The following is a 20,844-nucleotide window of genomic DNA, read 5'->3' on the forward strand; positions in this document are numbered from 1 at the left end:
GAGTCACGTCAAAGTCGTTAAAATAGTCACCACGAGCCCAAGGCGCAAGCCATAATCCATAATCGCCACAATCCATAAGATCCATAATGGCCGATTAGCGTAATCTTCCCACTGCTACGCTGCTACTGTTACTGCTTAGTATCTGTTTGGTGAGCTAGCAGTCGTACACCAGTACCAATTTGTGTACACCCGGTCATGGACAGACGAAGACCAAGGTAGCCAGTGTTGTTGGTGCGACGGTTTGGAGCAGACATGGAGAGAAAGATGGATCTTCAAAGCCGCGTTGCACAAAATGTTTTTAAATACCTCAGTGAAGTAGTGGACTGGTGGGACATTGAAATGCGAACATGTGATGCTTGTAACGTGCACTATTTGGAGGGCAGGCCAACGAAAGATGCAAATCCAAGGCTGATTTTACCCCTCCCTATAAACACGAGCTTGAATTTTGACAAAATTCGAAGCTTTATGAAATGCCTGCCCTGCAATGGAAAAATTGTATGTGCATTTCAAGACGACAGCACCAATATAGTATTTCAAGACATTATGGAAGGTGTGGTGCCGCCTCCTATTAACCAGGGAACGGAATGAATGAATGAACGCAGCCTTCTGGCGAAAACTGTGCCACCATGAAGAGCGTCGAAGAGGTGCTTGGTGTTAGTGACATTAACACCCGAGCCCTTATATGCTATAACTTTGTCGCGCAAGATGTATTTACAGTCGATGAGAGTAAAGTCGTAGCTTGGTGCACTGCTCAAGATAAATTGCTCCTGGCAACTTCAAGACCGTGCATCGAAGTCCGAGACCTGGATGCCAAAGGGCAGCTCTCACTTACTTTCCCCACTGTTGCGAGAGTTGCAATGATGGACTACTGTGAAAGGGGGAACTATATAGTCACCCTGGAGAACGCAGAGGAAAGTCCCGTCGTTCGACTGTACTTAAATTGGTGGGTCAACATTTCCAAGCAGGTATTGGACTTGCGAAAAATAGGCAGCCCGCCGCAAGGCATCGTGGCCCCTAACTGTCTGCAGGTGGTGGAATTTGTTGGGACGACACGAGCAACTTGTATCGCATGCTGTGGCAGGTCTGGGGCTGTGGCAGTTGCGGAGAGCGATGTCGTAAGAATATTCTGCCCAAAGACGTGTACGGGTGACTTGGGGAAGAAGTACGAAGATTTTTACCTTCTTGTCTCGTTGAAACTGCCTGCTGCACCTGTGAGGGTGTTTCTCATTGAGGATCATTTTGCATATTACACAAGTTCAGAAGTTCACGTAGTAAAGCTATGCTTTGAATGTGATGCGTGTCCCTTGGAGGTACCAGCTGATGACTCGAATCGACCCAAGCAAGAAAACATCTTCGATAACGTGGACTGCGGTAACGTAACGAATGACACGCATTTCGTGGAATGGACCTTCGGTGCCGAAGATGCCTCACACGACAGTGCCGGCTGCGACGAAGACAAACTCAAGGGCGTATTACACAGTGCATCCTTCCCTGCAACTCTGACGCTGCGATCGGAATCATTTCGAGCAATCATTGACCTGACTGCATTATCTGAAAAGACAATCCTGGGCCCTAAGAGAAGCACACCAGATTTGAAAATTATTGCCGCTTTGAGTCAAGACATTGAACCTTCTTTTGTGCTGTCAAATGTTACTGTGATCACAATGCTTTACAGACGGTTCGCGCCCTCGAACGATGGCGTAGCTATTCAGGCATTCCAATGGGTTCCGTACTATTCCAAGGTAGACAAAATTGATTCGACCGATCCTTTAACCGAGGCTATGTCCCAACGTGAGATCGCATTGTCCTCTGTGTTGCACTCTTCGTATCACGGAAGCCTAAAGAGCTTGTCGTGCTTTGTTTCTTCAACCGATGAAGGGTACTTGTATGACCTTACAACATCCACAACATTGTTGAGTGCCTATAAGTATTCTAGTCCATTGAAAAGCGCTGTTCTTGATGAGTGCTTCCTGCATGCCTTCACAAAGAGAGGTCTAGAGACGTACATTTTGCACACACCACCGCGGGTGCTGCCGTCGAACTTGCCTCTCAACGAGAGGTCGCCAGTCTTAGTCGGACTGCGTCCTTTCTTGGGCATCTCAACGATTGTCATGTCAGACAGTCATTTAGTTCTGCACTCATCAAGTGAAGACTCGTGTGCAGAACCTACGGAGCAACTGTCCACTGTTTATTCTCTACTGAAGCCCACGGTTTGCCAATTCTGTAACGATCTCAAAGAAGCTGCTGCCACTGTTTATAAGAGTGAAGAAGAGAAGACAAAATTTGTCGAGATGCTGTCGGACGCGCTTGACGTCATGTCAACCAGCATTCTGCTCCGTGGCACGACGCCGTGCAGCTCCGAGATCAGGAAGGTCCGTAGCGACCTCTGTTGCCTTCTGGGAGACGTGCATATGAAGGACGAAAAATGTGCAAGTGAGGCTGCCGCCTATTACATCCATTCCGAGCAGCCACCGGAAGCTGTTCTTGGCAGGATTTTATCATTCAGAGGGCAGCTGCCTAACCACCACATTACGAAAGCAATCGTTGCCCTCTTGAAATTCGAAATGTGCCGCGCTCTTCCAGCAAGCGAGACCAGCAGTGGCCTCGGATCCGAGAACGTCGCAGAGTGCGTCCTGGAGACCGTCGCTGAAGAATGTCCCGACCTGTTGCACAAGCTTGTCCTCCGCTGCAGAACGCCCATCTTTAGGACGGAGAAGTCTGTAAATGTCCTACGAAGGAAGCTAACGAACAAGAGGCAGTCTCCGATCTATGCCGCGAACACCATAGCCGTTTCTTACTTACTGCGGAAGACCGGTAACGAGGAAGCAGCTCAAAACATATTGAAGGCCTTGCAGAAAGAGAGCCTGGTCTTAGTCCTTCTGGACATGCATGACCTCATCCATGATGGCCAAGACATCACTGACCTGGGACGTCTCATCAAAGCAAGCAGGCCCGACGCGTACCTGTCCATGCTGGCTCACCTAAAGTTTAACGGAACGCTGTCCGCCGAGCAGGCCGTTTTCCTGCTGCAACATTCCTGTCCAGAGAGGGAGCTGCACTGCGTTCCTCTCCTGAAAGAGTTCCTGGAAGCAGTACTGTCGAGCAAGAGAACTAACGCGGCGGCGTGCGCGCATCTCTTGACCATGCTGATCAAAATCTACATAGGCAGGATGGCGCCAGATGACAAGAGTCCACAACGTACGCCGAGCAACGTCCACTCGAAGCCTGCGTCGCTCTTTGGAAGTCGAGCTCCCTGGATCAAAGAACTGCCCCCGTTCAATGGCAGCAGTGTCACCAAGTCGTGCAGCCTGTATGCAACATCCGTCAACCTCTCAGAGTGTTGTCTTTGCTGGAACTGTTGGGATGACCTGCTGAGACTTCAGTCACTTCTTGGTTCAGCTCTGCCTTCCGAGTCTGTGAAAGCCGCGGCATTAGAGACGCTGACAAATACTGGCCTACTCGAATCCGAGAATTACGTTAGCCTGAAGGTGCTCTGCCTCCCACCCGGGGATGCAACATCCATCCTTGTTGAGGACTACCCTACTGCTGTCCTGGGGTTCATGCAGGACAAGTTTCCTGATGATACAAGCCAGTGGTTGTGGCTTTACAAAGCAGTAGAGAATAAGCAGGGCGTGTCTCAAAATAGGGATGCTTCGAAAGCATATATGAGAGTCATGCATGGAGTGCTGGGTCACTTGAGTAATGTGCTTTCACCAGGGGAGTTTGTTGAGCTTCTGCCTCGTGGAAAACCAGAGTACACGGAGTATGTCACACATTGTACAGAGTGTTATCAAGCTAAGATATTGAGAGAGAAGATAATTTGTCTTGGGACAGAACTGAAGGAAATGATGTAGAAGACACAAATAGTAAGTGTTATAAAAAGATATCTGTAGTGAGGTTATAGAGTAGTATAGGCAAGTGCAGGACAGAGCAAGAGACAGAAGAAGCTAAAAATATTATTGCAATTACATTGTACAGCTTCATGTTCTATCATTATTCTGCTTTAATTTTGCACACGCATTTGTGAATAAAAGTGTCACAAAATTGTGATGAGCGACCATGCCCCATTCCGCTGTTTGTATCCGTCCCCAAACTGGATGTTCCCAACGCCCTCCAACCTTTCTGTTACGCGGTCTTCTGCAAACTTTTGCGAGATTGTTGGGATAGAGTACATGCCACAGCGCTGGATCCTGCTGTGGGCGAGGAGACATTAAAGCTGTACGCACCACGCGAAAAAAAAGTGTGGCAAGACCTGTCGTTGCGTACAATAACTTGTGCAGAGCCATAGACGCACACGACGAAAAGAAAAAGTATATATAATCACCGTCAATCACACGGAATCACGCGTGCTGTCATCAGCAGCTATCCCGAGCAAAGCGTCGTCTCTGTAACAGCCGTTGCTGTACCTAACGAGTTCACCCCACAGCACCCACTTATTGCACTGCGGACAGTTGCCTCCGACAGGTATTAAATGCTCACTGTCCGCCTTGAGGAAATGTTTAGCGAGGCACTGAATGTGGAAGGTAGCTGAGCAGTTCGAGCGAATGCACTGGAGGGAGAAATGTCCTTCTTCGATAACTCCATTACAGGCGTTGCACGCTTTAAAACGTGTGCTGCTTCCCGACTGGAGATGCTCCTTCGATGCTGCAGCACGAACAGCTTTGACAGGTCCAAACGCTATCGCCATGTGTTGTGGTGGTTGAAAGTCTGGCTGTAAAAGGGAGAACACAAAATTCATTGAGAGAATGACCGGCAAATATATTTGACTTTTGTGTATGCCTTCCTGACGTATTTTAATTCTAGGTTTTCTGGAGTAAGCACTTGTATGCAACTGACCCTCCACGACAGCCACCTAGACATATGATGACACATGAGTGAAATTTCCCCTGTTCATGTTTGTTTAGGAGTGACTTGACAATGTTGGATCTGTCAAAACACGTCTAACACATATGTGATTTTTTTTTTTTTTTGCCTACTCTTGTTCACGAAAATATGTATAATGTAGTTTCTCAGAAGTCTCACTTCCCTTTTTATGCAATTTGTATTTGAAAATCTGATACATGTAACTTCACACATACTGAGAGAGAGAAATTTACGCAAACACCGTCCACAACAGTATCTGTGGCAGCTAAAAATCTGGGCAGCAACATTGAGGAGATTCGTCAATGGTGTCCTCAGTAGCTTGGGTAATGCTACGGGCACGTACTGCAGGCCTAAACGCTGCTCATGTGTAGAGCATTGTCAAATCTACTGAGGATTGCACCGAGGAATTTCCTCAATGTTTGTGCAAGCAGGCCTTGGTGTCTGAAGGAAAGTGGGCTCACGTACCACCCACATCCTGGCCCCTCTCTTCAAGTTCCAGCTTTGCACTAACCTCCTAATTAGTGTAAAACACATTCATAGTCACAACACCCACGTGAAAATCTAAGTAGTACTCTTCCTTGAGCCATCTTATCGTTAGGGGCAGCCTCGACCACGGCCCGGTACGGAGCATTGTAGCGGCAACCCTGAAGACATACTGGAACTTGGTCTCCCTCCTTTCCTTTTTCCCTACATGGGAAAGCCTTCGAGACTTCTCTGGGTGCTGCCACGCCCACTCAAACTGGAAGAGCGATGTAGAAATTCAATCTCCAACATGGCTGCACATGCACTGTGCAACACTCACCCTTAATGCCGATATTTCGTTTGGGAAGCCGTGGATAATCAGTGCCATGTCCCTGGAAGGAAATCATAGTCAATGGGGGTAGGGGTCTACGTGTGTTTGTGTTCCTTCATTTTCTTATGGCACTCCACACTGAACTACCTTGGGTTAAATAGTTTAAATGCAGACAACTCAGTGGATAAATTTCAGAATCATGATTATTTGAGCTGCGCTTGTGCTTCCCATGCTCCAGCTTTTCTAGTCATGTACTAGTTAAAGGAGCGATATCTGAGGAAGGGGTTTTCCTAGCGCCTCCCCCAGACTCTTACATGAAGTTTTGATTGGTGATGAAGTCTGACGTGAAATTTTCTGATTCAGGCAATGGTTGTTCGTGGGAATTAAATCAGACGTCACTGTCGCGCAAGCGCAGTTTGCTTCCGATTTCGCTGGTAACACTGGTGAAACAAATGCGACACCAACTCGTAGAATATCCTATATTATCTCTATGAGAATATCAAAGCGATCACAACCCGTACCACTGCCCTTTGGAATTTGTTCTCCACGCTCCTCCAGCCTTCACTCCCTTGTTGTGCTGTTTTATTCTTCGATTTGGATCAACAGTGAAACCGATGTAGGTATGGCCCTTGTATTTAGGTTCCGTGCAGTAAAGAAGGTAGCAACCATAGAAATTTTCTATTTCCATTTCGCTTATCCCGAAGACGTTTCTTCGTGATGCTCGTATGTCACATCATCTCACCGATGTTCGTCACATGTCATTGTTTTATGGTTTTTGCTGCACTTCACGATCTGGTTGGAAACAGCGCAAACATTCTGGTCGCGAAAACTTCCGTGGAAGCGCACCTAGTCACCGAAGAACTGTGCCCAAGAGGGAATGACAAGAAGTAAGTTGTTTTCGTTTTCAACCATTTTAACTTGCTGCCAAAATGACGTATCGGAAGTTCCGGCTCACGTGATTTTAAGCTTCCGGTCCCAACTTTCAGCGTAGCAGACGAGATTGGTAGACTGCAAGCTAGCGTGCGTGCAGCAGCTAAGTGGTAAAAAAACATGAGTTGCCTTTTGCCTAGGCTGGTGCAAACTGCACATTGATCCGCTGCTGTGTTGCTTCGCCTTACGATATTGTGAACAGAGACTGCTTGGGTGCGCGCTTGAATCGCGCATGTCACCGAAGGTGAGGAAATAGGAAATGAATAACATTTATGTCGTTCTGAATTTTGAGCTCCTTCTGAGCCTTGTTTGTGCCGCATTACTTCATCAAGTAAATGACAGAGCGTAAACTGGTACGTGTAAACGCCACTTTGGGGTCCACGCAAACTATAGGATATCCCGCCCATTTTAATCCAAGTGCCATCTGAATTAATGTGCGTGACATCTAAAAAAATCCAGGCGTCATTCAGTTTAATCTGGGTTCTGAATTAATCCATGGTGTTTTTAAGCACTATAACCGTGTATTCACACGAGGGACATCCCCGCGGAATATTCTAGTGGAAGGAAAAGTAAAAAAAAAACTAATGGGACTGCAGTTCTGTCGCGTCTTATGTTGAGCATTCGCACGGCGCAGATTGGGAGTTGTATCCACGAGATGGTCGTGGTTGTATCGGGAGTTGGAGCTGGAGTATAGCAGACGACACCATTGGTCCTGTCGTCTGCTATGGAATATCTTGACTCAGCTGCACGCTCTGCGTCATCACTTTCCATGTCACTCAAACCACGGGGAATACCTTGCAGCTCAGTCACTGCACTGAGATGCGTGACATCCATATCTTTGTCTTTTGACTCAGACAACCGAAAGGAAACGAACAGAGGCATTTTCTTTTATTTCCACACAGCACCTCTGCCAGTACAACATCTACACTAGTGGGAATGTCAATTTTCAGAACCTGTGAAGAGCAAATTGAATGAAGACTATAATCCGATATCTAACATGTCCACTTTCTATACAACGAAGCTTTAACTTGGGAATGTACACGAGGACACATTTCATGCAGAGGAAAGCAAGAAACATTTGGCGCCGCTCCTTTTCTTCAACTGTGCAAGACAGCTTCGTAGGATTGCTGCACCCCGGCTGCTACTTCCAAAGCACGGGACTTAAGTGACAGCTGCACCAAAATAGAAGTGTGCATTTCAGTAAATCTGGCCACAAAGAAACCTCGTTAATCTCAGTGTCAGTTTCACTCACTGTGACTCTCGGATTGCCTGGCTGTATCTTAAGCTCTGCCAACACCCAAATGCCGTTGGTCAGCTTCATTGACTGGTAGAGCATGTCCTGACCGTCGACATTGCGTTTAGCTATGGTAAATATGTTGCTGTTCTGAAGCTTTTGGGAAACTTGGTCTGAAATGACAATGAGTGTTTTGTAGACGACAATTGTAGTTTTCCTGTAATTTATGTTCCCACCCCCCTCTGTAACGCTCCCAACTACACCTACAAGACAACACCCAACGACTCAACAACCTCCCAACCTCCCCAACAACACCCAACAACCTCCCAACGACACCTATGCAGAGCCCTACCAGATCGATATTTGTCCTTAAAATTTTGACATCCATCGAACGATATAGGTCTACTTTGTCCCCTTCAGCAGAAAGGGGAAGTGCAAAATGATGTGTCTGCACCTTACTCAGATAGCAAATGACAAATACAAAAGGTTAGCGTCAAAGAAATGCTTCCTGTATGCACATTAATTCTCCATTTAAAAAAGAGAAAAAACCTACAGATTATGCAGTCAAGTGCAAATCCCCATTTATCTGGTACTAAGAAACCTAAACAGTGCCTCTGTGACACTGACCATGTCCCCATTACATTTTGTCCTGGGTATATGAAAAGCAATCTAAAACACTAAATACATAAATGTAGTACAGTGAAGAGTGTTACTACTAATCCTGCGTTCCACGGTACTTTCACGTGATCCTCCATGCCTGCATTAAATTCTATGGATTACACTACATACTTTTAAATGACTGAACTCTGCTCATCATTAATTTCTGCTATGTACATCCTATGTACATCCTTTTCCGAACACTCAATTGCATGAGGATACTCGCAGAGAAGACCAGAAATGTATATAGTCCTTTAGTGCTGCACATCACCCTTTCCCTTACGAAAGTACATTCTACTGCCGTGCCAAACCAAGCAGAACACCCAACCTGCATTCATGTTGACATTCTCCAGAGTATACTGCACTTCATTCTGGGCAGGTATGTCCTTCCAAGTGGCTAGGAACACCCTTTTATCCATCGTGCCGTCCTCCGTGGCTAGCACATGCATTGGGACCACACAGCTGAAGTAGAACACATCCACATTGTTTTTTATTGCCACCTGTAAAGGAAGCCACCTGGTGAAAGGTGTGCACACGCGAGAGATGCATTAGAGGTATGGAACTGCTCCGGACCTGAAGGTTGGTCAGTGGGTCCATCTTCTGCACGGGGCCATTGGTGCCCAGCTGAAGGGTTGCGTCCGCAGGGAAGTTTGGCTGCAGGGGAGACTGCAGTGACAGTGGCTGGGCTGGAGTCAGGCCAAAGCTGTGGGAAAGCGTGAACTGTGTGTTTAAGTGAACACATAGGTGAAAACAAAAACATACCGTAACACTGTAAAACGGAATCGTATGAAGAATTATGAATTCTGATAGATACAAGATGTGTTCAGCTCTGAGAGTATGTCGTAGTTGGAGTTTGCCAACGTGAGTTTGAAGCACTTGCACAGATGCTATGGTATAAATGTGTGTCAGTGTGGAATGGTTTTACTTGTGACAATAAAGCTTTATGGAAACACTAATCAGATATAAAAAATTTACATCACTTGCATCAGCCCTACATGTATGGAGGAGGTAAATTGGTACATTAATCCAACAAGGAACCGGGTGCCTCACCTGTTCTTGTTGAACTGTACAGCAAATCCAGACATTGTTTGCATGGCTTTATTGCTAAATGTCATCTCCATGAAAATTTGTCCATTGCGTCTTGTGAAAGTGCCTGTTATCTCTAGACCTTTCCCTCTTGCAGCTGGAAGCCATACCTATTCAGTAGAACGGAAATTGAATAGGAAATACTTCACAATGCAGCAAAAACAACAGAAAGGGGACAATTCAACAATGGTAGAAGCACTAGCGGGTATTGTATGAGGTCACAAAAAGACCTCTTCAAAAGTGAATGAATGAAAATCGAATTATCATAGTTCTGCTGTACCTGTTTCGGTGGGGTGTGAAATGGGCTGGCAGTACCCATGCCAAAGATGTCTCCCAGAAGTCCAGTGGTGTTGTTTTGAACTGAAGCGATCGATGCCGCGCTGACTGCAGCTACCGGGGCGGGAGCTGCGGGTGCCGAGGGTGCAGCTGCAGGTGGCTGAACAAGTGGACCTCCTAATGCATCACCCAACTGAAAGCAGAACCATTATGTGTAGTTAGAATGAAAGAAGCACATAGCAGAACACCTGATAGCCACAAAATTTGAAGCATCTACCTTGAATGCACCACGTGGGACAAAAACACAGCCATGTATTTCATATTATGAACTCTCAATTAGATCACTTACGAAACTATCAAGGCCACTTGAAAAGATGTCCATTGTTGAAGTAGGTGGAGGTGGGGCTGGAGTGCTAATATCCATGCTCAAGAGGTCTCCTATAAGGTTGTCTGCACTAGGAATCACTGTAGACTGCTCCCCTACATTGCCAGCATTTGCTTCCTCGCCAGAACCAGTGCTGCAATACCCAAAAAGCGAGAAATCGTATGTCACTACCCTGAGAAGGGTCACTGTAAGCAGTACGATCAGTAGAATAGGGTTGTGTGAGAATGGGAGACCCCAAACGCAAGTGCTATAATGCACACGGCAGCCTCTCCCCAAGCAAGAGACACACACCCACCCAAGATCCATAAGAGAGCAGGACATTGGGGGTGGGAAGGCTTTTGTAAACACTATTACGTCATTAGTAAAAATAAATGGTATCGTAAAACAATTTTTTTTTAAATGCTGTCTGCCGTTTGCAGACATGCCATAGTTTCGACAGCTGCGAGAGCTATGCAAGCCAGATTGGGAGGCCCCACGGCATTTAAAAAAAACAGTGTGCACCCAAAGCATGGTTTGGGTTCTGGGCGTGATAAGTGGTGACGACGCCATTTCTTGGGAGTCCCAAGGCACGTGCGCCCCCTATTCTGAAACTCTCCAATAACTGCACCATGTGCAACAGTACCCGGGCCATAGTTTCCTGGGTACAGTACCCGCACATGCTTGGTGTCCCCTGCACTCAACACTGGGTTTGGCCCTAAGACACAAAGCTCTGTGTACTCTCCTTCGACCAGAGCCCCACTCCCACAGAAAGGTGATAACTGCTAACAATGGAATGGGCTACACACTGCAGTGTGCCAATTGAAGAATTGACTAATTGTTTCTCAATTGGTTGAAGTTCATTTAGACCATCGTATTCATGAAGTTGATGCGTCTAAGAACCTATATATTTGTTGCGATTTATAACCAATATTTTCAACGTTTTTTTTCCTTCCGTTTCTTTTGTCTCTGTCGTTTTGTTTAACGAGAGATATGAGACTTATTAAAGTGTAGGTTGGCTAACTTTGTCGGTGCTACGATCACATGTCAGCATCTCCGATGTATCATTGTATCAGATCTTGATGCTTTTTATTATGATACTCTCGAAACAGTGCTTTGGTTTCAAACGTTGGTACCATCACCATGGCAGAATCGTTCATACCTCGATTCGAAAATTCAAGAGAGAAAGAGAACAAACACGCATAGAGGGATAAAAAAAGACGTACAGAGGGATGAAAGAGCCTTTACATAATTTTGACACAGGCAAGTTACGGGCAAAGTTATGTAGTGCACGGAGAACTAGGCCTAACTGCAGAAAATGTATGAGAGAGAGGGAAAAAAGAGTAAAGCGTACGAGTTCTGTCGGGGAGGCAAGGACCGACGCAGCGATGCACGAGAGCCTTCCACAAACGCAGACGGTGGCTTGTGGTACACGGAAGCCAAGCTGCCAATGTGGCACACCAGCTCATCGAGCAGGGTGGGCTCCAGGAGGTCTGTCTCCTCAGAGATGAGGGGCTTTTCGGCCAGGACTACCTCCTTTGCTGCAGCGGGGTCAGTCGACAGTAAGCGCCAGTAGATGAAACCTCTGTCACGAAGGTCTGGGTTATCGCTATCTTGAGTGGCCAGACTTAGAACCTACGCAATGAAGAGATAAATGAGGTCATAAAATATCAATGTGTCTGTTGTGTAGGGTACAAGTAACACAGGATATATATATGACAAAGCGTTGCTATACTATCTGAATATCTGCGCAGGTTTACTGTCCACACAGGTGTTACGACCATTTTACTTAGTAATGGGAAAAATCAGTCGGCTATATTTACAGAAGCTGTATAAAATATTAAGCTGTTTGCCTTCTTACCTGCTGCACGAGTTCCTGGGTTTCTGTTGGCCGTTTCAAGAATAATTTCACTATAGCTGTCAGGAGCTGCAGTTGAACCTGCACAATTTAGAAGGTGCTCTTAAAATGTGGTCCGCCGTGGTCTTCTTAGTAGCTCATCTGCTGAATTAGTGAGTGAGCAGGCACTACCTACAACCTAGCTATCTGCGTAGTTCCTACCTAGCTTCAAGTAAAATGACAATGAAATTTGCAACAGTTCCACAGTAAACCAAACCAATGACTCCAGACCCCACAGCTCTAGTAACCAAATTGCTGATCAATTCAGCTTCAATCTCCAAAGTGACAATTTAGAGAGTCTTGCATGGCATTATACATGAGGCAATGACTTGAGGCCATCACAGAATCAATTTCCAGTTTAAGTTGAAGGTTATTCTTATTATTCTTGTTATTGTTATTAGGGCTGCTATTATTGTTATCCTTGGAGTTTTTACAGCACACAAGGCCATCACAGCGTGGCATATCGTTGGCTTTGCATTTCATCAGACAACCAGCAGAAGAGACACTAAAAGTGCACACCATTATACCTTGGGGAATTCGGAACGGATGTTACATTTTAGGGGCATGCTCCTTGGGAGATTCGAACTTACCTGAGTATTCTCGTCATGAAAGCCCTCAAGAAAACTTTCAAGAAGCTCATCAGCATTATCTATTCTTTCTGCATATTCTCCAATGATCCATATCATTGATGCTCTGTAAGGAAATTGACACATTAAGACGAGCATTTCTTCCCAAGGTTCATACACGTGGATAACTACCTAGCCTCTGGTTCGTCCAAGGTGTCCAAGTTTTCACAAAGTGTTGAAATTATGCTTTCATACTTGTTTGGATACTTTCTGAAGATATCCTGCAAAACAAAGGATAAGCTTTTTAGTGAACCATTCACTCTATGTTAAAACTGGGCTAAACTCAAGCTTTTAAGACCCAATGCAGCAATGCACGACACTGTTAATATTGGAAAAACAATTTCTACCGTGTGCCCTCCAGGCTATGACTATAAGCTCATTTACGAAAGTCATCACACAACAAGACCACTCATATTATGATTAAATCAGTGGTTCCGATCTACTACTGCACAGAGATACATTATTAACACAACATTATTAACAGAACATTATTATTTACAGAAAGTTGTGAAAGAATGCACTATGCTATATTGGTTGGCCTTCACCAGCAGATTCTTACATGCAAGATATAATTTCATATTTGTTTTACAATGTAGCTTACGAATCATAGCAGGTGCCAAATGAAGTGATTATGTTGATGGGAATTTTTCTCAAAGTTCCTGAGCATCGCAGTGCATTTGCCTCGTAACATCAACACACAGTGCAAAACAAGTATACAACATCAGAAACTTCACAAAATGTCAAGTCAAGCTTAAGCGGCATGTTTACAGTAGGATTTCTCAAAAGCCTTATGAGTTTACTGTCATAAAACATTGGCATATACATATATTTCATGTTTTTAATAGGGTTGTTACGACACAAAAATCAGATTTCAAGGCCAGGGTCAGCAAAGTGCAATAAAAACCTAAAAGCAAAGGCTTTCGTACCAATAAACACATCCACAGCAAACACTCACAAAAAAGTGAGAAATTATCAATAGGAAATCAATAGAAAGAATAGAAAGAAAATCAATAGGAAATCAATAGAAAATATCAATACCTTGATAACAACAATCGCCTCTTGCACAACGTAGTTGACCTTCGTTTGAATCAAATCAAGCAAGGTACTGACACACCGCTCTGCAGACTGTTCCACTTTGATGGCACAGCGGCCAATGGCACGAACTGCCTTCCTCACAAAGTCCACATCCACTTCGGTGGCATATCTGGGGAGATACTCAGCACTTAATAACTGCCGGATCATGAAATCAAATCGTACTAGAAGCAGCACTCACTCTTTCAGTTCTGCCAAGACCTGAGCAATGTTTGCCTGGGAAGCCAGGCGGATCATAATGTCCAGTTTTTCCAGCTTCACGTAGATGGGATCATTGTACTTCACAAAGAAAACTTTCATCTCATGTTTCAGGATGTCAGGCCTGAAGAAGAAAACCAACTACTGCATGGAAGTCATCCCTTGTTCATTACACCAATGCGCAGCTGTGCCACATGAAGTGGCAAAGGAGCAAGGAAGCGACATCTAGCACTGCTAAAAATCCTGCTTCATTCATCAAGCAGCCAATGAGAAGCCACCATGTGCAATATTTTCGCTGCATGGTATCTTACGCAGTCACGGGTAAGTTACTCACAAAAAGGGTAACCATGCAAGTTACCACATTATAACTAAGTTACTTTAGTTACCTTAAAAAGCCATATAAATTACCGTAACTCTCAAAGCATACTGCCCAAGCACGTTACACATATGTACAGCTCGCATCAGAGTTAACATGAACGCCATTCCGGCCTGCAGGCCCTGGTGGTGCTTAGCAGAAATAACGGCGGAAGGTGTTTCGGTCATCTGTTTACAGTCAGGGCGATGACCCTGGAAGGCGTTTTCTGCTAGGTGCTGCGAGGGTAGATCCCTTCCCGCTTCGCAGTCTGGAGCAGCGCTCAAGTTAAGTTTGACTCAAGCCGTACCATGCTATGAGCAGAGGATAGAAGTTAACAGCACGGTGGGAGTTAGTCTAAGGCCATCCTGGCTGTGTGTATGGGATGACAAAATTCGTGGAATCAATGGTTGGGAAAAACGGCAGGGTACCCGCTGAAGCCTTCGCATAACGGCACAAGGTAATCATCATGTGGAAATTATTTAACGTTCCTAAGTAACTTAGTTACGTTAACTAAAAGCGGTAACTAGCTATGGATAAAAGTTACCTTTGTAGAAAAGTAACTAGCTACTCTAACTAGTTATTGCAAAAACTAACCAGTTACAAGTTGCTTTCAACTTTGTTACTACTCGTCTTATGACTTATTAATTAATAGCGACATATTAATTTTACGAAAAAAGCAGCTGTAAGCAGCGTCGCGTGACCTTGGAGGTCCTGCCCTATCTCTAGGCGTGATATAATCAGATACGCGTAACGTTCCATTACCATGGCGAGTAGGCACAAGAGTCGTTTCCCAGTGAAAATTCATCCGCTACGGACACTGTGCAGCATTACTTTCAGTGGACTCTACATCATGAAGCAATGTCAGCGTCACTCATTTGGTTATGGGCTCTTCGGAAGAGCCAAGGGGTTTCTAGAGTATGTGTGCAGATCGAGGACATCTCCAGCATGCTAGGGTTCAGCTATGACAATTGTTTTTGCGGAAGAGTGCACACGCATTTAATGAGCGTGTGAGGAGCACGTTCAACGTACACGGATCAACATCTGCAAACAGAGTATGGATGAATTATTTAAAGCAAAATGCACGAGTTTCACTTAAGCCATGTGCAACATAAACTCATTGGCTGAGCAGATACAGGTGGGCTTCACAAAACAGACATCAACATACCAAGGCCTTGTTCATGAAGACAGACACATTCGTTCTGGCCCATTTTCTTCCATGCACTCTCACATTTATACGCAGATGAACAAACCGAGGCACGCAGCACTTTGGATAGTAATGTCAACTGTGGTGGCTGAACAAACTACGACCTACTAGATTATAGCAACCATGTCATTTGCACTGCTGCTGAGGACCATAATTTGGAGGCTAGCGGTGGCGCCAGTCATCAGCCCGGTTATTCCTTCTTCAATTGCTACAATATGTTGTACTCAAACTTATGTCAGGTTTTTCGTACAATCTGTGCACGTCCCATGGGACACGGGTTGCAAAAGCAGTATATTGATCATCATCATCGTCATTCCACGCATTTCGAATATGCGTCCCGTTGCCGTCGTCTGCAACGGCTGTGTCCGCTTCTGCACATTCAAAATTCAAATTTCGATTGTCCAATCACGACGAAGATCCCGCGAGTCGATGAATAGCGCCCCTAGAGGACACGAACAAGACTTGCGGATTATGACGTGGTCGCTATAATATACAAGCACCTGAAATAGTGCTTATACAAGAGTGTAGCTCGTACTACACAGTGCTCAGGCAGCTACCTACCGCTTCTGTACAATGAGGTTGATGTTCCGCAGCGCAACGTATTGTACCTCTGGTTCACTTGACAGAAGTGTCACTAGCGGTGGGGCCAGCTTCTTCGTCAGGGTGGAAACAAAGTCCGAGTCTGAACTCATCATCTCCATGAACTTCATCAACACCTACGTAAATGCAACGATATTAAGCGCTTGTATTATCACGCATCGCAGGAAAGCCTACCTTGACCGCAGAGAGCACGACTGCCGCATTGGCATGGGCGAGGCGTGGTGTGACCCGCTCGCAGATGCTCTGTGCCTCTCTCTCGTCCTTGGGGGCGTAGTTAGATAGGGAGTCCAAGATGAATACCTGTCCCCACTCAGTGCACTCGTTGAGTGCTGTGAGGAGTTTGTTGATCGTTGGAGCGCTCATCTCCGCTAATAGCTGCCCACTTGCTGACGCCTCGTTCATCTCGGACAATGCAGCCACTGCATTGGCTACGACCTGGTATAGAAAATATGCTCAAGAGGCAGCTAGCAAAAGTGAAATGAAACAAATAAAGTGGATGCGTGGTACTGATTCTGAAAAAAATTGCTAGTGTTAGCAAAACTGTGGCAGTTGCTGCCTCTTCTTGTGCAGGGGGGAAATTAGTGGAGCAGTGCGAATAGTTTACAAATATTTCACCTGCACCGAGAATCGAATCCAAATAGACGCAGGAAACGAATCTCAGCCGTTGACTCGAGACAGGCAATTTCTACTGGATTTTTAGCTTCATTTCTACTCGACAATTATGCCTGCAAAAAAACTAATGAAACTTCAGACAGATGGCTATCAGTCTGCAAAGTTTGAGGTGAGCTAGTTCCCATCTTGTATTTTTGCAGACTGATAGTCATCTGTCTGAAGTTTCATTAGCTTTTTTGCAGGCATAATTGTCGAGTAGAAATGAAGCTAAAAATCCAGTAGAAATTGCCTGTCTCGAGTCAAAGGCTGCGATTTGTTTCCTGCGTTACATGTGTCGAGATGTGTAACGATTGCCCAATATGCCCCGTAATGTTTTGCCAGTAAAATCCCTTCTTCCATCTCATTAGCAAACACATTTTCCGGAAAAGCCAGTCTACTTTTAAGCACAAAGGTGCCGCCACAACAACCTAGTGTGCGCAAGAACTTGCCATGGGATTGGAGTCAGAAAGCAGGTCCCGGAGCTGGTCCAGGAAACCTTGGTCCTCAACCAAGGGAGCGTTGATGTCGTGCAACTTGGCGACGCACACTGCAGCCGTCTTTCGCACATACGGGTCCTCGTCCTTGAGACATTTCCTGAGGGGCTCGCACAGGTATTCTGTGATCTTGTCCACGCGGATGCACCCCATCGTGCGTACTGCCAGGGCTCGAATCAAGGGGTTGCCGTCCTCACAGTCCTGCACAGAGCAGATATACTATCTCAGCAGCCAGACAGTAGAGCAGTCACGTACAGGAAGCAAGACCCTTTTAAGGCCGGACTCTCTTCTTAAGAAAGTCTATGGGGAATTTTTGTTCATGGGACGTATATCTCGCCAAATTTGTACACGAAACGGGTACAGGCGTATTTCGTTTGAGTTTATCTAGGGAATGACGTATTTTTGAAGGCCTGACGCGATCCACTGCTTTTTGGCGAATTAGAGTTTGTCAAATTTCCGATACATGGGACTCTATGGGAGATGCAACAAAATTGCTTCTATCGATAATTAGGCCAATATGATAGGCCAACAGTATAGGAATTGATTGCAATCAACAAATTCGGCAAACGTACTGCAGTTTTCCAGATCCCTGCGTACGAAACTAATGGTTTTGTCGTTTGCTAGCATGTTCTGCACGGTGGCGCCGCCGGAGGAAAGTGAGACAAAGAAAAAATTTTTCCGACGGTGGCGCCATCCCTCACTGGAAGTGAACATAAACCGTATCGTGTGAATATCTGTTAAGCCGGAAGCAAGCTGTCAACATATCAAGTAGACGAGGCCCGAGGTGCTATAACTGACAGCATAGAAAATTTCAGTGTCAACAGTATATGAACTTACTTTTACAAATGTATTCACAGCCATTATAGCCATATCAGGTTGACTCTTCGCATAGTTCATCAAGTAAAGGTAGACCAATTTCTTGAGTTCCAAATTGTCTGTCTGCATGCAGTTTACGACATCTGGAAAAAGTGCACTGCACAGCAAAAATGTCATTAGGACCAATGCTTCTCACAGCACATAAATGTAGATGGCAGACGTAACAGCAACATGAAGTAGAGCTTTGGCAAATATTTGGCAAACTCGACCTAGAATATAGGGAATTTTAGAATAGCGGGCTCAAGAGCTTTGCGTACGCGAGAGATATAATTGAGTTATCGCGACTGCACTTTTACATCTTGCGCGAGCTCGCTATTTATTGGGAACTACGGGGCCACGGAAAGCTGTCTTTGTGGCTCTGTGTTGACCTCGCGGCAGACGAGAAACTGCACGAGCATTTTGAACATGGCTGAACAGCCCCGAGTAAATCACAGGAAAACTGAGTCCTCTCACGATAGCATATATTTTTATTAGGAACAACAAAGCATGCTTCGAAAAAGTAATTCCTCTCTGTTTCTGATTTTCCGTTCTTTTTTTATGTCTTCACTTCTAGCCGTAATGCCGCTGCAAGTCACGGACACAGTAGCCAACAATGGTACAGGTCCCTACAAGAGTTTACGGAACGTGCGAGCAGCGTATTTTCCCCTCCGTGCCACACTCTAGCAGCAAGCGGGCTTGTTCACTCGTTGAGAGGCGCGGAAGAGTGCGCCGGCAGCGACACCAATTCAAACCACGTTTCGCACACATTCAAGTGATACTGAAACTACCGCGGTGTGTCGCTACCAGCACACTCGCTCGACCCTCTAAACGAGTAAACGAGCCCGTTTCCGCTCGTCAGTAGGGTGTCGCACCGAGGAGGAAATACACCGCACGCGTATTCCGTAAACTTTTGTCGGGACCTGTACACCGAAACAGCTTATTAGTTATGGTGATGCGCGGTGTGTGGGCTGAGCTTGAAATTGACATAGTAGAAGATTAGTCTACCTAAGGGAATTGAATTTTCGCAACCTTTCGCTATTGCATATTCCATCGACTGCATGTGGAAACCTCACAAGCACTAACAAAAACAGTATGCAGTCTGCACATTATTCGGCGGTTAGCTGACAGTTGAGGTTTCCTGCACCAGAATGACGTGAGCTACGAGAACGAGCACACGCTGAAACCGGTAATAGGAATTGTCTTACCTGACATCTTTACCGACAGTCATCGAAGCAATGACTTTCTTTACAGCTTCTCGCTTCTTTTCCTTCTTGTCGCTGTTGAGTTCACTTTTGAGCTCAAAAATTTCTCCTGCAAAAGTGTACCAATGAATGCCACGGTTACGAGCAGCTCGCCGCTTCAACCTACGCCCCCCTTCTACATTTTCTCACGCAGCTTCGCGCACATAGACGCACAGCATCAAACAGCTGTTATTTCTCACAACTGTAAGATGTCGGCTTTTGATTTCGAAGAAAGTGGAAGCAATAAATAGAATCCTTACCCTTTTTTGTGGTTGTAAAATACTTCGCGTCAGTCATGATTGGCTAAAGTAGCGGTGCTCAGTATTCTGAAAAGAACGACACGAACCACATAACTTAAGTGATGGGTGTGCTGCGTAGCGATCTGATCAACGCACTACAACTGATAACGTTCTCAATATCGAGTAAAAAGCCACGAACCGAAAAGAACGTGATTTAGGCGTAGGGACGTGTGGTTCCCGTTCTTCGGCGATTTTCACGACAGAGAACTTTCACTGAAACTTGAACACCATGTCCAACTTTGCTTCCACAAAAATAAATTACGGTACACTTAAAGGATGTACAAACACTTCTCAGATGCTTCTGTTAAATCGCCGACAGCCGTCCGCACACTTGCGGTATTTACGCTGCTGTACGCCCACGGCACCAGACGGCACATCGCATAGAGGCCGGCTAAAGAGAGTACTCCTTAGCAAGATTTCAGGTGGCGCTAGTAGCTTTCATTTAAAAGAACGCGTCGTCTGCATCAAGTAACCTGCACTTCTGACTTGGACTTACTAGTTTTTCCCCAGAATACACCTATCCTTTCGCCCCACTCGGTCCTTCACCAAGAAAAAGAATGCGCGCTGTATTTTACCACGTCCTTTCTCCATCTATCCACATCTGTACGCCGCTCATAGCCTCAGTCGCTTCGCGGCGCTGACAAGGAATAAAAAAAAATGTTTTACCATGATACAGGAGGCAACCCAATTGGGGGTATTGAGAGATGCTTGCATATTTTCTGCAGTGTGTAGTTCTGCAAGATTACTAAAATGCCAGATGATGAGGGATTGCATTCCCCTCCCTTTGCTGTACCATCATCGCATCTTTCACCCCCTCTCCGTTCCTGTCCCCGAGGTGCTCAGCCTGAGCTGCCAATTCGTCGGTCCGTCGTGGCCGTTGTGGCATTCTATTACTGACTTGTCACCAGTTTTTTTTTTTTTGTTCCGCGTTAGCGCTGCGAAGCAACTGCGGCTAGGAGCGGCGTACAGATGTGGACATATGCCGAAAGAACAATAGGAATTAGTGGGGGTGTCCCCCACTAATTCCTATTGTTCTTTCGGCGGGGGGTTAGTATGCGTCCTGGGCCGACTTCAGAAGTCTTCCGAAAACCTAGGGGAAGACCTCAGACAGCACAGCCGATGGTGGAATTCG

General features: G+C 45.6%; 3 protein-coding genes across 3 annotated transcripts; 1 reads left to right on the forward strand and 2 right to left on the reverse strand.

Moving 5' to 3' along the window:
* The first annotated feature begins 68 nt into the window (after positions 1 to 68).
* On the forward strand, positions 69 to 4,048 carry LOC135370761 (BLOC-2 complex member HPS3-like). Its single transcript, XM_064604581.1, has one exon. The coding sequence runs from the start codon at positions 627 to 629 to the stop codon at positions 3,852 to 3,854; it is 3,228 nt and encodes a 1,075-aa protein (XP_064460651.1). The 5' UTR covers positions 69 to 626; the 3' UTR covers positions 3,855 to 4,048.
* Positions 3,980 to 6,568, reverse strand: LOC135370762 (structure-specific endonuclease subunit slx1-like). Its single transcript, XM_064604582.1, has 4 exons — positions 6,178 to 6,568; positions 5,666 to 5,717; positions 5,417 to 5,602; positions 3,980 to 4,711 (listed from the first exon to the last, which is right to left on the reverse strand). Exons 1-4 carry the CDS (start codon positions 6,342 to 6,344, stop codon positions 4,331 to 4,333), a joined length of 786 nt encoding a protein of 261 aa, XP_064460652.1. The 5' UTR covers positions 6,345 to 6,568; the 3' UTR covers positions 3,980 to 4,330.
* Positions 6,569 to 7,457: 889 nt separating this feature from the next.
* On the reverse strand, positions 7,458 to 20,090 carry LOC135370764 (AP-1 complex subunit beta-1-like). Its single transcript, XM_064604583.1, has 20 exons — positions 19,852 to 20,090; positions 19,674 to 19,739; positions 19,378 to 19,483; positions 18,155 to 18,290; positions 17,273 to 17,518; positions 16,347 to 16,607; positions 16,134 to 16,288; positions 13,997 to 14,137; positions 13,762 to 13,927; positions 12,856 to 12,944; positions 12,688 to 12,790; positions 12,062 to 12,139; positions 11,555 to 11,835; positions 10,189 to 10,357; positions 9,844 to 10,032; positions 9,528 to 9,673; positions 9,051 to 9,180; positions 8,806 to 8,977; positions 7,839 to 7,993; positions 7,458 to 7,758 (listed from the first exon to the last, which is right to left on the reverse strand). Exons 2-20 carry the CDS (start codon positions 19,708 to 19,710, stop codon positions 7,684 to 7,686), a joined length of 2,835 nt encoding a protein of 944 aa, XP_064460653.1. The 5' UTR covers positions 19,711 to 19,739; positions 19,852 to 20,090; the 3' UTR covers positions 7,458 to 7,683.
* Positions 20,091 to 20,844: the final 754 nt, after the last annotated feature.

Source organism: Ornithodoros turicata, chromosome 10, assembly GCF_037126465.1.
Source record: "Ornithodoros turicata isolate Travis chromosome 10, ASM3712646v1, whole genome shotgun sequence".
In the NCBI taxonomy this organism is placed as follows: Eukaryota; Metazoa; Arthropoda; class Arachnida; order Ixodida; family Argasidae; genus Ornithodoros; species Ornithodoros turicata.

Excerpts from the sequence above, each read along its gene's own strand:
- LOC135370761 (XM_064604581.1), top strand. The coding sequence starts at position 627 with ATGAAGAGCGTCGAAGAGGTGCTTGGTGTTAGTGACATTAACACCCGA.
- LOC135370762 (XM_064604582.1), bottom strand. The coding sequence starts at position 6,344 with ATGGAAATAGAAAATTTCTATGGTTGCTACCTTCTTTACTGCACGGAA. Across the intron at positions 5,718-6,177 it reads ACAAATTCCAAAGGGCAGTG|GGACATGGCACTGATTATCC; the intron begins GTACGGGTTGTG and ends ATTTCCTTCCAG. Across the intron at positions 4,712-5,416 it reads AGTACTACTTAGATTTTCAC|CCAGACTTTCAACCACCACA; the intron begins GTGGGTGTTGTG and ends TCCCTTTTACAG.
- LOC135370764 (XM_064604583.1), bottom strand. The coding sequence starts at position 19,710 with ATGACTGACGCGAAGTATTTTACAACCACAAAAAAGG. Across the intron at positions 14,138-16,133 it reads AACCTCATTGTACAGAAGCG|GCCTGACATCCTGAAACATG; the intron begins GTAGGTAGCTGC and ends TTTCTTCTTCAG. Across the intron at positions 10,358-11,554 it reads TTGCCTCCCCGACAGAACTC|CACTGGTTCTGGCGAGGAAG; the intron begins GTACGCTTTACT and ends TGGGTATTGCAG.